This window comes from Corylus avellana, chromosome 8 (genome assembly GCF_965113065.1).
Source record: "Corylus avellana chromosome 8, dhCorAvel1.hap1.2, whole genome shotgun sequence".
Classification (NCBI taxonomy): domain Eukaryota; kingdom Viridiplantae; phylum Streptophyta; class Magnoliopsida; order Fagales; family Betulaceae; genus Corylus; species Corylus avellana.
This window is the reverse complement of record NC_142497.1, coordinates 20,184,173-20,199,864: the sequence shown is the minus strand read 5'-3', so window position 1 is coordinate 20,199,864 and position 15,692 is coordinate 20,184,173. Positions and strand designations below refer to the sequence as shown.

Sequence of the window (15,692 nt, the reverse complement as noted above, 5' to 3'; positions counted from 1 at the left end):
ACTGCTTTTGAGAATAAAAAATGAATGAAGATAGAATAAATATTATATTTAAATAGGATAGAAAAATTTAGAGAGTTTATTATTTACTTAAATTTAGAGAGTTTATTATTTAGCTAAAGAATAGAGAGTTGATTAAGAATACATCACTAACTATTCAAATAAGAATCTTGCTACGCAAAAGAAAGAAGAGTGAAACCCAATAAAACATGGGTTTAATCCCATGGCTGAAGCAATGACCTCCAATTATTAATAATCCTTGTTAATACAAATATGTAGTAGAAAAAAGGACATTCCCCAATAATTCCACCTGCCCAAACACAAGAAATTGGGCGACCACGTGATCCTCAATTGCAGTACTGATCCCACCATTATATTTTCAGCTTAATTACATTATGGATCTACTCGATCGGGCCCACAACCCCCATCTATATATATACTCCTGAATCCACCATTCATATATCTTATATCACCACCACCTCTTCCATCCTTAATTTACTGTAAAACTGTACTCCTCTTATTTATATATATAACGCCCTCTAATGAGACTCCCGGTCTTTTCTTGGCTTTTCTTGATGGCCATTTACTCACTTTTCTTGATGACCATTTCTGTCTTTGGGGTGGTGTCTAGCCCATGTTTCCGCAATGAGCAGTCCTTGTTGCTGCAATTGAAGAACAATCTTACGTTTAATTCTACTATGTCCACTAAACTTGTTAAGTGGAATCAAAGTGCTGATTGTTGCTCTTGGGAAGGCGTAACCTGCAACGAGGGCCGAGTTATTGGTCTCGACCTGACCAACGAATCCATCTCGGGTGGACTCGACAATTCAAGCAGCCTTTTCAGCCTTCAGCATCTCGAGAGCCTGAGTTTGGCTTATAACGACTTCAACTATTTTCATGAGATTCCATCAGAGTTTGACAAGCTTGCGAATTTGAGTTATTTGAATCTCTCATTTGCTTACTTTACAGGGCAGATTCCTATTGCGATTTCGCGCTTGACAAGGTTGGTTACTCTTGATTTATCTTTCAATGACCTTCATCTTGAGAATCCAAATTTTAAAGTGTTGATTCAAAACCTTTCGGAGCTTATGGAACTTAATCTTGATGGTGTACTTATATCAGCTCCAGGTAATGAGTGGTGTCGGGCATTATCATCTTCGCTCCCAAATCTGAGAGTGTTGAGCTTGTCATCCTGCAATCTTTCTGGCCCGATTGATTCCTCCTTGCGGAATCTTCATTCCCTCTCAATTATTCGTTTGAATCATAACAACCTTTCAGCTCCAGTTCCAGAATTTTTTGCAGATTTCAAAAATTTGACATCCTTGGAAGCCTTCTCTGCTGGGTTGAGTGGAAAATTTCCAAACAAGATCTTCCAAGTTCCAACGCTGCAAACTCTTCAATTGTCATATAATGATGACTTGCAGGTTACTTTGCCAGAATTTCCTTTGAATGGATCTCTTCGAACTTTGAAACTTAGCAGAACAAGTTTTTCTGGGGCATTACCATCTTCTATCGGTAACCTTAAAATGTTGTCAACAATACAACTTCGGGGATGCAGTTTCAGAGGATCAATTCCAGACTCAATGGCGAGCCTCACACAATTGAAGTATTTGGACTTGCGTGGCAATTTACTGAATGGGAATATTCCAGATTCTCTATTTTCACATCCATCATTGCAAGAGTTAGATCTTTCCTATAATCAATTTTCTGGTCAACTCAAAGAATTTTCCAACGCTTCTTCTTTCTTGGAATACCTTGATTTGGGTAACAACCATTTGGAAGGGCCAATACCCATGTCTATCTCTGAACTCCATGGTCTTGAAGCACTCTTGCTTGGTTCAAACAAATTTAATGGGAATATTCCAGATTCTCTATTTTCACATCCATCATTGCAAGAGTTAGATCTTTCCTATAATCAATTTTCTGGTCAACTCAAAGAATTTTCCAACGCTTCTTCCTTTTTGGAATACCTTTATTTGGATAACAACCATTTGGAAGGGCCAATACCCATGTCTATCTCTGAACTCCATGGTCTTAAACAACTCTCGCTTGGTTCAAACAAATTTAATAACTCCCTGAACCTTAGTGTGATTCAGCAGTTAAAAAATCTTTCATACCTTGATCTTTCTCACACCAGCTTGTTATCTGAATACAATGATTTTAACTTTTCTTTATCCTCTGTTCCCTTTGACACATTAATTCTCGCTTCTTGCAAGTTGAAAAAAATTCCTGATTTCTTGAGAAACCAATCCTATTTATCTTATCTAGACCTTTCACACAACCAGATCTTTGGAGAGATGCCCAACTGGATCTGGAAACTTCCTAATCTTGTTGGCTTATATCTCTCTTACAATTTTCTAGAGACTTTGGAAGGACCTATCCTCAATGTTTCTCTTCAAACCCTAGACCTTCGTGCCAATCAACTGCGAGGACAGCTCCCAAATATCCCGCATGTCGAATACTTGGATTTCTCAGAGAATAGTTTGGATCCCTCCATTCTAGCTAACATCAGTTGGTCCCTTCCATCCGTTGGACTCATTTTTCTTTCAAGTAACAAATTGAATGGGAGCATCCCTGGATCAATATGTAATGCTACATATTTAGAAGTTCTAGATTTGTCTAATAATTTCTTCAGTGGCACAATTCCCCAATGCTTGATTGAGATGAGTGGTTCACTTAATGTGATAAATCTAAGGATAAACAACCTCATTGGCACAATTCCCGATGCATTTCCAGATAATTGTGGTTTACAAACTTTATCTCTCAATAAAAACCAACTGGAAGGAGGGTTACCAAAATCTTTGGCCAATTGCATTGGGTTGGAGGTCTTGGACATTGGGAACAACCACATCGAGGGTACGTTCCCAATTTACTTGAAGAACACATCCCGGTTGAGCGTTCTTGTTTTGCGATCTAACAAATTTTACGGATCCATTACTCATCTAAAAGTTAATGTCACCTGGCCGATGCTTCAAATTGTAGACATAGCTTCAAATAATTTTACTGGTAACCTTCCAACAATACTTCTTTTGTCTTGGACGTCAATGATGGATCGTGCACATGAGGTGGACGTGGGGCGTAATTACCTTGCATATGAAGGTTTTTATTCTTATCAAGATACGGTAACAATTATTAGCAAGGGTTTATTGATGGAGCTGGTGAAGATTCCAACTATCCTCACCACCCTTGACTTCTCTTGTAACAACTTTGATGGTCCTATACCTGAAGAAATTGGAGAACTCACACTGTTATATACTCTCAACCTGTCGCATAATGCTTTCACGGGCGAAATTCCACCATCTTTGGGAAAATTGAGTCATCTTGAGTCACTAGACCTATCAAACAACGAGCTTTCTGGTGAGATTCCCGTGCAACTTGCCAATGGTCTGATTTTTCTGTCGGTCCTTAACCTTTCATTCAACCAATTGGTGGGACAGATTCCATTGATCAAGCAATTTAATACATTTTCGGCAACTTCCTTCGAAGGAAATGAAAGATTATGTGGTTTGCCTTTGAAATCACAATGCACATATAAGGATCTACGATTGCCACCTCAAACATATGAAGAAAGTCATAGGAGTATGATTGAGTGGAATTACATAAGTGTTGAACTGGGATTTGTTTTTGGCTTTGGAATTGTAATTGCCCCCATTATGTTTTGGAGGAGGTGGAGGATATGGTACTATAAACATGTTGATGACATTATGTTTAGGATCTTCCCTCTACTGTATCTTAGAAAAAAACATCATCCGAGACAAGCATTCAGAAATCAAGAGCCGAGGCACTAGTTATGGTTATGAGGCGCAACACCTCCAGGTTTGTCATGACAAACTCTTGCTTATTTTTTTAAATCAAAATGAAAAATTAATTTAAAATGTAACTGCACATAGCACCTTGAATGAGGAATGCCCACATTTCCAAGCATCTTATTTGCGGAAATGCATGTGGGCTTTCCTAGGAATCTAGGATGCCTTGAATCAAATGGACCTCTTATGTATGGGCCATTTCTTTTCAACTCTATGGGCCTCGAGACTATTCACAATTCATTATGGATCTTTAATTAGTAATTAGTAATTAGTTGCAGACTTGCAGTGACTCCGATCAATGCAGGTAGGGGGAAATGTTGTTGCAGATTTATTGAAGTTTGTACAATTAATGTTTTGAATGCAAACTTTATGAATCTTCAAATCCCTTCTATGTATGTGATTCTACTTTCGTAGAGTATTGTTTGAACTTCTCTTTAGCTTAAAAATTCACAAAAAATTAAAAGTGCAATTATATTCTCTTGTGCTACATGGGCTTTGAAGCCCAATGAATGATATAAGTTTGAAATGTTTTGTCACTTAATAAATCTGTCCAAACACTTCTAATTTTTTTTTTTTTTTTTCCTCTTAGATGATATTGGAAGTGGTCTTGGATGACATTATAATGTGTTTGAGTTGAGATTCATGCTTCATTTTGCAATTATTCAATCTGGTTTTTTTTAAAAGAACTTTTGGTTGATAATGACTTACACCACTGTACTCCTCACTTGCAGAGATATGTTGCTCCAAGTTTACTCTGAAAGGTGTTTGCTGAAGTCCATAAGGTCTCTCTGATGGGGTTAAATAATTCAGAGTACTTTTGTTATACTGTTAATAAAGATAATTACCAGTGTACCTTTCCATATATAGACATGTTACATGTACCTCTTTGAATTCTAATTATTTTTCCTATTTTAGTGTTGTTTGTGCCTGATCAAAAGCATGTCAGACTGACATGTCGATGTAACAGTTATTAATAAAAAATAAAATTGATGTGAAAATAAAATTTTTAAGTTCTGATATAATAAATGACGCAGAAGAAGATGCTTCATGATTTGTGGAGGCTTTGTAGTGAAGATAGTAATAAAATTTAAATAAAGTGAAAAATTATAAACCGTAAATAGGAAAGAATGAAAGCAGACTGAATCAAAGGTGAATTTTTACGTTTTTGTCTAAAGCTTCTTTAGTGATTGAGGAGATGGTCATAAAGCAGAGTAAAATAAAAGTGAAGAATATCATTTAAAGGTAAATAGCTTCAAATTATCACTCAGTGGAGACTGGAGAGGGAGACAAAGAATTGACTTTGACTATCCTTTACTCTTTTTATGAAATTTATCAAAGTTTTTTCCCCAAGGGCCAAAATAATAAGAAAAAAAATACTAGCTTATTTTTTATTTTTTTTTTATTAAGAATAATTTTTCCCCACGGCTGTGGGTCACCATTTTTTCATTTTCTTATTTTTTATTTTTATTAAGAATATTTTTGTTATTAGAAGACAATGACAATTTTTTATAATTTGAGAGGAATTATTTTAGGAAACATTAACAATGGGCTAGTTGTTTGAGATGAACATATGACTCAACAAAATTTTAGTTCGACCTAAGGGTTTACAAGAGGTTGCGGTTAGCGGTTATTGGTTAAAACCATTAACCGCAACCGCGTAAGGCGGTTATTGGATTTTAATAACCGCAACCGCTCCGTTTAGGCATTTAGCGGTTATTTTATAACTGGCGGTTAATGGTTATTCAAGCCGATAACCGGCAGTTTTATAACCATTTTTTTTATATGAGCTTTTGTAGATATTTTGGGCCTTCATTGTGCCTATTTTTTGGGCTTATTTTAAATAGTTTTGGATCAAATCAAAGTGTTCTAAAAAACAATGAATATGATAAAACTATAGCCCTAACTCGTATTTAAAATGACACCAAAACGGTGTTGTTTTTAATGTTATATTTTTAATGTAATATATATTTATATTATTATATATAAGCGTAAGCAATTAGCACTTATTAATCACTTTTTCTTACTCTTAAAATGGCTATCCGTTCCGCTTTGCTGTTAGCAGTTATAAGCGATTTCGACACCCTTGGCTCGGCCTACAATTAGACATTGGGTATTACAGGGGATCCATTCGTTGGGTTTTCGAGACACTTTGATGGTCTTTGGCAGAAAACGACACCAACAAAGCCCGTACGTATATATGGTGTATTGTATTTGATGTAGGCTGAGGGCAACGCGTTTTCTTGTCGTGGGGAAGTCTTCGTCACAAGCTGCTTTTTAAAGGCTTGATGAAAAGCAACTTCTCTTTTCTTGGACACAAATAGAGTAATTTATAGACTTTTTATTTTTGTTCTTTGTTGGGTGCTTATAATTAAACAAGTAGAGGGGCATAATCAATTACCTCAAAGACAAAGACCATAAAGCACGTTACGGGTTTTTCTTGACCTTTTCCTTTTCATTGAGGTCAATCTCATTGGCTGGGTCAGTCAATACATTATACTCGTCTTTCTACTTTTCTTTTTCTTTTTCTTTTTCTTTTTTTTATTTAATGAGACAAAATGAAATTCAGACGAGGAGGAGCTCAGAGAGTCTAGTTTGAGGGGAGAGAAGAGAGAAGTGATCATAATGCTCTCAAAATGTTGGTGGATTGGAGTTGTTTGTCAATAATTTTTTAGAAGAGAAACCAAAAGACAAAAGAAAATAAAAAATATTTCTCAATCTGCTAATCTATCTCTCAAGAGATCGAAGACCCTTTGATGATTAACTCAGTACAGTGCTTAAGAGGAAGAACAATGGAATGTGGAGATAAAGAGACGGACCGAGACCCATTTAATTCTTGTTATATAGTTAGTTTTTTGAGTGGATCTTTTATTTTAGGGAAAATTACAGTTTACCCTCCAAAGTTGACAACGTTTTTCAATTCGAACATCAAAATTTTAATTTTTTCAATCTAACCCCTCAAAGTTTCAATTTTTTTCAATTCGACCAATATTATCTCAAAATTTCCATATTGCCCTTGATTTTTATTTTTTTATGAAAAAAAAATACAAATTTGGGGATACAAAAATGGCCAGATGGGCAAAGGGTGGCTACGACCACCCCAAATTTTTTTTTTAAAAAAAAAATTTATGAAAAAAAAAAAAAATTAGGGACAATATGGGAAGTTTTGGATACAATTGGTCAAATTGAAAAAATTTGGAACTTTGGGGGGTAAATTGCAAAAATTGAAACTTTGGTGTTCGAATTGAAAAACGCTGTCAACTTTGAAGGGGTAAACTGTAATTTTCCTTTTATTTTAAATGGGCTTTAAACTTGAGCCCTAAGCTAATTTATTATCCCAACGAATTGTATTAAGACAAATACCACATGTTCACTCTAAGTGAAAATTAGCTTAGGATGATATACTAAAAAATGGACAGAAATTTCCTCTAAATTAGTTTGAAAGAAATATTTTTCAACTCATTTAAAATAGTGTCAACTGTGTATAAGCATTTAAAACGTTAGTCTAGTGTCAACTGTGTATAAGCATTTAAAACGTTAGTCTAAATTAGTAAACTGCAATTAATGATCTTAATAATTTAATATATGTTTTAAATGTTTGTAGATACTTTGCACTATTTTAAATGAGTTAGAGAATATTTCGCTCAGACTGGTTTGGAGAAAATTTATTTCCTTAAAAAAAAAAAAAAAATAGGTGTAATATTTGATGATAATTTATGGTACTATAGGGCAAAAAGTAGGAGAAAATGGAGTCCGGCGCATCTCGTGGGAGTTGCAATGATAGACATGCTTCACGCGTGCACCTCAACAAAAGCTCTCTACGAATATTAAGGAAACAAGACACACAAACTCAACTTTCGCTTTTTATCAGTCATCCATCCAACCCCACACCAACTACAGTATTTACCTTACTACCATCTCCCAAATCAAATGAAAAAAAATAAATTGACAAAGACAATAAGATGCTTTTCACCGTTTTCTGCCTTTAGCTTTTTCATAATGTTGGTATTATATTTAATATTTTAATAATTTTTATGCATATTTAAACTTTTTTTTAAGTATGACTTAACACGTAAAATATTTAATAAAAATGTGAAGTTAAACTTTCTCGTAATGCCAAAAACTACATTTATTCTTACAATTATTATACAATGTTTGAGTGTCAATTCCAATCAGTCCGGGTTGGTTGAGATTGCCGCATTAGTATTGTTGGATAATTATGAGATAAAAATATAATTTTTAATATTACTTGAACCTTTTTCTTAATGAGTCGTAAGACATAAAATATTAATGTGAAGTGAATTGCAGAGATAAAGTTTGAGTTCAAATTGCTTTAATATTATGTTAAATGATCAATTATTTAAAAATTTTAAGTTGAAAATAACAATAAATTTAATTATTTAATTAATTTTCTAATTCAATCAACATGAAGCATGTTACGGGAATATTACACGGTCCAAATAAGATCCAATGCCTTGACAATACATGGACTTATTACAATCACATTGTTCTCACAAGAAAAAAACACACACATATATATAAAAGGAATAGCAATGTCCCTTCAATGAACAAAAAGATAAAAGAACAAAAAAAAAAAAGGGGGGGATAGTTTCAATAATATACCAAATAAATACCTACTATTCTTCCTTATCTTCCGGCTCCTATCATAACGCACCGTTTCAAAACGTTATTGTCTAATGAGATACAGTGTGGTATAATAAATGTGAGGAGTGAGAAGATTAAGTTGAACTTAATTTTGCTTTACTGCTAACTTCTTATCTTAATTTAATACATTATTGAACGACAGCTCGTTATCTGTTCACACATATACATCGACATTTTCACAAAAAACATTTAAGTATTCGTTCACACCAGCATGCTTCATCACCATATACATTAAACAAATACAACTTGTAAATCGCAAGTACTTTGAACCCACAAAAGTTTATGCCGTTTAACATCAATATGACTTGGTATTTGGACGTAATCGTGACCATTAAACCAACACACCATTTTTTTTTAAGGGAGAAATAAAAAAATCAATTTTAGTCCTTAGTCTTTTCTTGTAATTTTAATTTAATTTTTAACTTTTCAATTTCGAATTTATTTCCTTTTTTAAAAAAAAAATAAATAAATAAAGATGACCACTAGTTGTGCTATGTGGCACTTGCACTTATAATTAACACATGATGAGTATGGGCTTGAGGGTTCTTTGCTCTCAAGGCCAAAAAATAAGTGCTACCTATGCATTGGATAGTGTTTGTTTTGGTGCAGATTTGATATTAAACATGATGATTAGTCATGGGTTAGCGGATGTTTTTGTAATGGTTGATTTGGTATGTTGGTGACGACTGTAACTTTAGCTTCGGCTATGATTTATTTCAGAACCTTTTGCTTACAACTTTTTATTAATAAATGAGTATGAAATGCTTCCCTTTAAAAAAAAAAAAAACATGATATGTCAAACAAAAGTCACTATGTGTTAATTAATTGGTGACATACCCTTAATTAATTTGACATCGCTTTATAAGGAAACTATTTACAATTTAAAATTTAGGAAATTAATTGCTTAAGTTGAAAACTCAAAAATTAAAATGAAATTCCAAGAAAATTTATGGAATTTTTCCATATATTTTTTTTAAATAAACTTTGCATTAAACTCAGCACGTTCCTAATCCTAATTCCTAACCTAAACAAAGAACAAACAAAGCATTATTAGAGTAGTGGGGCCCAAATTCGTCAATTTCACGAGAAAAAGACACCAAACACAAAACAACGTTTGCCTCGTTACGAATTAGGGCTGTCAAAACGGGTCCGCGGGTCGACCCGTTTACGACCCGCGGGGACCCGCGACCCGTTTAACCAAGACCCAAACACGACCCGTTTATTAAACGGGTCGGACCCCCCGACACGACTCGAACCCGGGTTTTTCACGGGTCGCACGACACGACCCGTGAGACCCGTTTAAAATAACGGGTCGTTCCGGGTCGACACGACCCGTTTACCCGTTTAACTTAAAAAATGATTTTTTTTTTTGTTTTTAAATAAAATAATAATATTTTTAGCAATTATCTCTTAAAATTAAACTCCTAGCAGGCTAGCCATACCAAATCACTTAATAGTTAGAAGTTAAGTGGCGTGGGCGGTGGCGTGAGGTCCGGTGAGGCCGAGAGGGAGGAAATTGAGGAATGGCCGAATGGGTTTTTGTTTATAATTCTAGATCTAGACTGGAGGCTTCACGATCTAATCTATGGCTCTTAGCCTCTCTGTGCTGTTTTTACTTTTTCATTTTTTCTTTAATTCTTTTAAGTGAAAAAAAAAAAAAAAAAAAAAAGACAAATGGGTCTGGCGGGTCACCCGCGGGTCGACCCGCGACACGACCCGTTAAGCACTCATAAACGGGTCATAAACGGGTCGACCCGTTTATGACCCAAACCCGTTTAATGTAAACCCAAACTCGCTAATTTCGTGTCGTGTTCGTGTCGGGTTGTCGGGTCGTGTCAAAATTGCCAGCCCTATTACGAATCTTCTTGCCACGATCGGCGACTATTTGAATTTCGGCGTCCTAAAAACGTGTCCCCACCCAGTAAGAATTTTCCAATGCGTCTTCTTACATACTAAAAAGTCGTGATTTGAGTAACAACCAATTGGAAGGGCTAGTACCCATGTCGATCTTTGAATTTCGAGGTCTTGAAGCCTTATCACTTGGTTCAAACAAATTTAATAACTCCCTAGACCTTAGTGTGATCAGCAGTTAAAAGATCTTAATATCCTTGATCTTTCTAACATCAACTTGTTGATTGATGAAGATAATGGTTTTGACATTTCGTTATCCTCTATTCCACTTGAAACATTAAATCTTGCTTCTTGCAAGTTGAAAACATTTCTTGAATTCTTGAGAAACCAATCCGATTTATTATCTTTAGACCTTTCAAACAACGAGATCTGTGAAGAGATACCCAACTGGATTTGGAAACTTCCTCATCTTTATGACCTAGATCTCTCTTATAATTGTTTGGTGACTTTGGAAGGACCTATCCTCAATGTTTCTCTTAAAAGCCTAAACCTTCGCTCCAATCAGCTCCAAGGACAGCTCCCAATTATTTCGTCTGTCAAATACTTGGATTTCCGAAGAAAAATCATGTTTACATCCTTCTCATACTTGGATTTCTCGAGCAATAGTTTCCATTCTGTTATACCAGAAAGCATCAGTCAGTTCCTTGTTTCCACTAAATTCGTGTTTCTTTTAAGAAATAAATTATATGGGAGCATCCCTAGATCAATATGCAATGCAACAAATCTTCAACTTCTAGATCTGTTCAATAATTTCTTCAGTGGTACAATTCTCCAATGCTTGATTGAGATGAGTGGGATTCTTCAGGTGTTGAATTTGAGGACAAACAACTTCAATGGCACAATTCCTGATGCATTTCCTGATAATTGTTGTTTACAAACTTTATCTCTCAATAAAAACCAATAGAAGGAGGGTTACCAAAATCTTTGGCCAATTGCTTCAAGTTGGAGGTCTTGAACATTGGGAACAACCTGGGACGGAGCTAGGAAGTTTTACGGGAGGGGACCAAAGCAATTTTTTTATTTTTTATTTTTTTGCAGCATGTAATGAACTAGTACTCTTTTTTTTTTTTTCTTCTTCTTCGTTTTCTAATCATTGGTACTTAAATACAATGAGGAATTAAGCTTAGAATTGTGTCATACTTTCCAATTAAATATTTAAATTCTAACAAACAATATTCTCAATATTTAATAATCATAATATCCAAATTACAAGACCACTTAAATTAGGAATTGAGCTTAGAGCAGAGACAGAGGGAGGGGGGACCGGCTGGGGCCATGGTCCTCCCCCCCTCTCCCCCAACTTCCTCAAAAAAGATATTACCGATTATTTAAAATTTGGTTAAAAGTTGATTTTTTTTTTCTTTTTTTCCTTCATATATTGGCTGTCAGCTTGGAAACTTGGAAATTCCTATTGCTACTTGGAAATTTATGTGTTTTTTGTTGTTGTTATTTTCTTTATGTATGTATGTAAATCTTAGATCTTTTCTCTATGAAAACAACAACAATAAAAAACACATAAATTTACATACATTCATAAAGAAAATAACAACAATAAAAAACACATAAATTTCCAAGTAGCAACAGGAATTTCCAAGTTTCCAAGCCGACAGCCAATCTATAAAGGAACAAAAAAAAAAAATCAACTTTTTAGATTTTTAACCAAATTTCAAAGCCAAACAATAGAAAAATTAACCAAAAGAAAACCCCAGCATGAACCGAAGAAGTAAGAACCAACCAGTAGAGGAGAGTTGGGGGGACCCAGACCTATCAATTTATTTTTGGGGGGGGGGGGGGGGGGGGGGGGGGGCCAGTATAAATTTTTTTTTTTTTTTTACTCCTTAAAATATCGTTTTTGAGGAAGTGGGGGGGACCATGGCCCCAGCCGGTCCCCCCTCCCTCCATCTCTATGTGTAAGCAACGTCATTGCAAACGTGTATTAATTATAGAAACTTTTTGGAAGCTAGCTATAGCAATTTGAATAATCGGTAATATCTTTTTTGAGGAAGTGGAGGGGACCATAGAACCCCACCCCCCCCCCCCCCCCCCCCCCCCGCGGCCATTTGTGGGAACAACCACATCCAGGATACCTTCGCATTTTATTTGAAGAATACATCCATGTTGAGGGTTCTTGTTTTGCGATCTAACATATTTTATGGGCCCATTACTGATCCAGGGCCCAAATTGTACACGTGGCTTCAAACAATTTTATTGGTAACCTACCAATAATGCTACTTTTGACTTGGAAGGCAATGATAGATCGTGCACCTGAGGTCCAATTAGAGCCTAGTTACCTAATGGATACGAGCAATTTTTATTATCGAGACTCGGTAAGAATTACTAGCAAGGGTTTAGAGGTGGAGTTGGTGAAGATCCTAACAATCTTTACAACTATTGACTTTTCTTGCAACGGTTTTGACGGTCCTGTACCTGAAGAAATGGGAGAACTCAAAATGCTATATATTCTCAACTTGTCGCATAATATTTTCACAAGCCAAATTCTACCATCTTTGGGGAGATTGAGTAATCTTGAGTCACTAGACTTGTCAAGCAACGAGCTTTTTGGTAATATTCCTGTGCAACTTACCGATGGTCTTATTTTCCAATCAGTTCTCAACCTTTCCTTCAATCAATTGGTGGGACATATTCCATTCATCAAGCAATTTGCTACATTTTCGGAAACTTCCTTTAAAGGAAACGAGAGATTATGTGGTTTGCCTTTGAAATCAAAATGTAGTTATGCGGAGCCACTATTGTCACCTCCAACATATGAAGAATCTCATTTGAATACTAGGATTGTGATTGAGTGGAATTACATAAGTGCTGAAGTGGGATTTTGTCTTGGCTTTGGAGTTGTAATTGGGCCCCTTATGTTTTGGAAGAGGTGGAGGATATGGTATTATAAACATGTTGATGATATTATTTTTCGGATCTTCCCTCAACTATATCTTGGAAAAGGATATCGTCGAAGACAAGCATTCAGAAATCAAGAGCCGAGGAACGAGTTTTCGTTATGAGATGCAATGCCTCCAGATTTGTCATGATAAACTCTTGCCTTTTCAACTTCAATATAAATCAAGATGAAAAATGGATCCACATAATTGGATGCCAGCATTTTCTTAAGGTATATATGACTCCAATGGCAAATGTAGCTTTTCATAGCAACCCAAAAGAGGAATTTCCAACACTTCCAAGCATCTTATTTGCGAGAATTTTCCGCAATGTGGGCTTTCTTGGGAAATCCGGGATGCCTTGAACAAAATGGCTTCCTATGACCATTTGTTTTCAACTCTGTGTTAATTAGTTGTATCTTATATTAATAATTAGTTGCAGTTTATATATCTGAACTTGGAAGAGTTAAAAGATCTAAAACTTAAAGAAGAACTACAGTGGCTTCGAAGCCAAATGAATTATGTATATCTAAGTTAGCGTTACAAGTTAGAAATGTTTTTTCACTCAATAAATTTGCAGACCGTATGTTTTAGACCTCCTGTTGTAGAAGTCATTTTTCAGCAGGAGCAAGGCTTTGTGAAAGGGCCAGAGAATTTGTAGGGCTAGATATTAGACTTGTCAACTTCTGTAAGGATGAAGAAGTCTTCCCCAAGTGCTAGTGCTTGAAATTTGTCCAAACAATACTAATAGAAGAGTAGAATCAGAGAGGCGTTGGAGAAAATGACTTTTGACTGAAAGGACTAACTCCATGCTTAATTAGTTTCAATTGTTTGAATGGTATTAAAAATATATTTTTTCATGGTCAATAATTGATTAGTTTTCTCTCTTAGATGGCATTGGATGACATTATAACAGTTCATTTTGCATTAATTTAGGGCTTGTTTGGGATTGCGATTTCAATAAGTGCATTTTAAAAAATTGTGTTAGGTTGTGTAAACTGTAAAAGAACTTTCGGTTGATACTGACTTACACCAATGTATGCCTCACTTGCAGAGATATGTTGCTGAAGTCCTTAACGTCTCTCCCATGGTACTTAATAATTCATAGTACTTTTGTCAAGCTATCAATAAAGATGATTACCAGTGTACCTCTTCATAGACATGTACCACTTAATAATTCTAATTATTTTTCCTATTTAGTGCTTTATTTTAGTGTTGCTTCTGCTTGAAAAGCATGTCCGACCGAATCCTACTCGGTAAATAATTAATGAATTGAACCTGTATGAGTTTTGGTTGATAGCGCACAGCTTTATAGCATTTCACTATTTTGACAGGTCTTTGAGCCTTCACACATAATACAGGAAGAATATCTCTTCTAACTCTAATGAAGCACAAACAACAACATACAGATAAAAATATTGGATCTGAATATATACAACTGCTGAATGACCTCCTCTTCTCCTTGACATATGAATGAAAATAGTTTCTGGCTCCACTAATCTTCTTCTCTTTATTTAGTTCAAATTAGACCATAGGATTGGGAAAGTATTGCATATGGGGGCCTGGGGCTATTCAGTTTTAGATGAATCTCCAGAAAAGAACAATAACTTTGTTATCAGGAAAAACAAAGACATAACCTTAATGACAGCAGCTAATGCAGCCTCTTAAGAATTTCAAACACCTAATATGCACTGACCTCCTCAGGGAGTCTTGTTTCCTGTCCATTCTGTTTTGGCAGTCTTAAAATAAATTAAAAATGCAGCTGCTATTCCTATAACCTCAAATGAGCACAGCTGGCTCATCAAACGTTGTAGAAGAAATTCATGCTCCTCTGTCATTCACAATTTTCCCATGCTATTTTCTTTTCTAAGCAGTTTCTTGAGTGTTTGTCTTTCTACTGTCGACTTCTTCACCCCCCCAACACCTTGGGGTAATTCTTAAATGGCCCCTCTTGTCTCACATCTTCAATTTGGTTGTAGAGGATTGATTGTCCATAAGAGTCAGCTGATGGACAATTGTCATCTTGCTGTAGATTTCATTTGGAAACTGTCGTTAGAACTCAAACAATGGATAACCCAAAAGCAAATCTGTAAAAAGATTCAGAGGGGAGCTCTGGCGACCAAACTTTAGAAGAATAAAGCTAGAACGAGCCTGATGATCAATTGCAACTTGCATCAAACCCCAAGATTCCTTCTATTCTGGATGAAGATTTGTACAGCTTCTTGTAGAGTAATGCCCATGTGTCAGATTGCCTCTACCCAACTGCACCCTGGAAATTTTCTCAACTTCCTTTTCTTCATTGTCGTCTTCAACCTTGCCACATTTCCCCAACTCCCAGCATCAACATACAAATTTGACAATAGTAAGTTGTTTCCTGCATTGTCAGGTTCAAGCTGTGACAAATGCTTAGCTGCTACTTCAGCAAGAT

At 35.5% G+C, this 15,692-nt stretch overlaps 1 protein-coding gene and 1 pseudogene across 1 annotated transcript; both read left to right on the top strand.

The window, feature by feature from the left end:
- The first annotated feature begins 482 nt into the window (after positions 1-482).
- LOC132164572 (receptor-like protein 6) lies at positions 483-4,735 on the top strand. The gene is made up of 3 exons (XM_088519089.1): positions 483-1,707; positions 1,780-3,813; positions 4,535-4,735. Exons 1-2 carry the CDS (start codon positions 540-542, stop codon positions 3,783-3,785), a joined length of 3,174 nt encoding a protein of 1,057 aa, XP_088375215.1. The 5' UTR covers positions 483-539; the 3' UTR covers positions 3,786-3,813; positions 4,535-4,735.
- A 5,261-nt stretch (positions 4,736-9,996) lies between these two features.
- Positions 9,997-13,390, top strand: LOC148584243 (receptor-like protein 54; annotated as a pseudogene).
- The last annotated feature ends 2,302 nt before the right edge of the window (positions 13,391-15,692 follow it).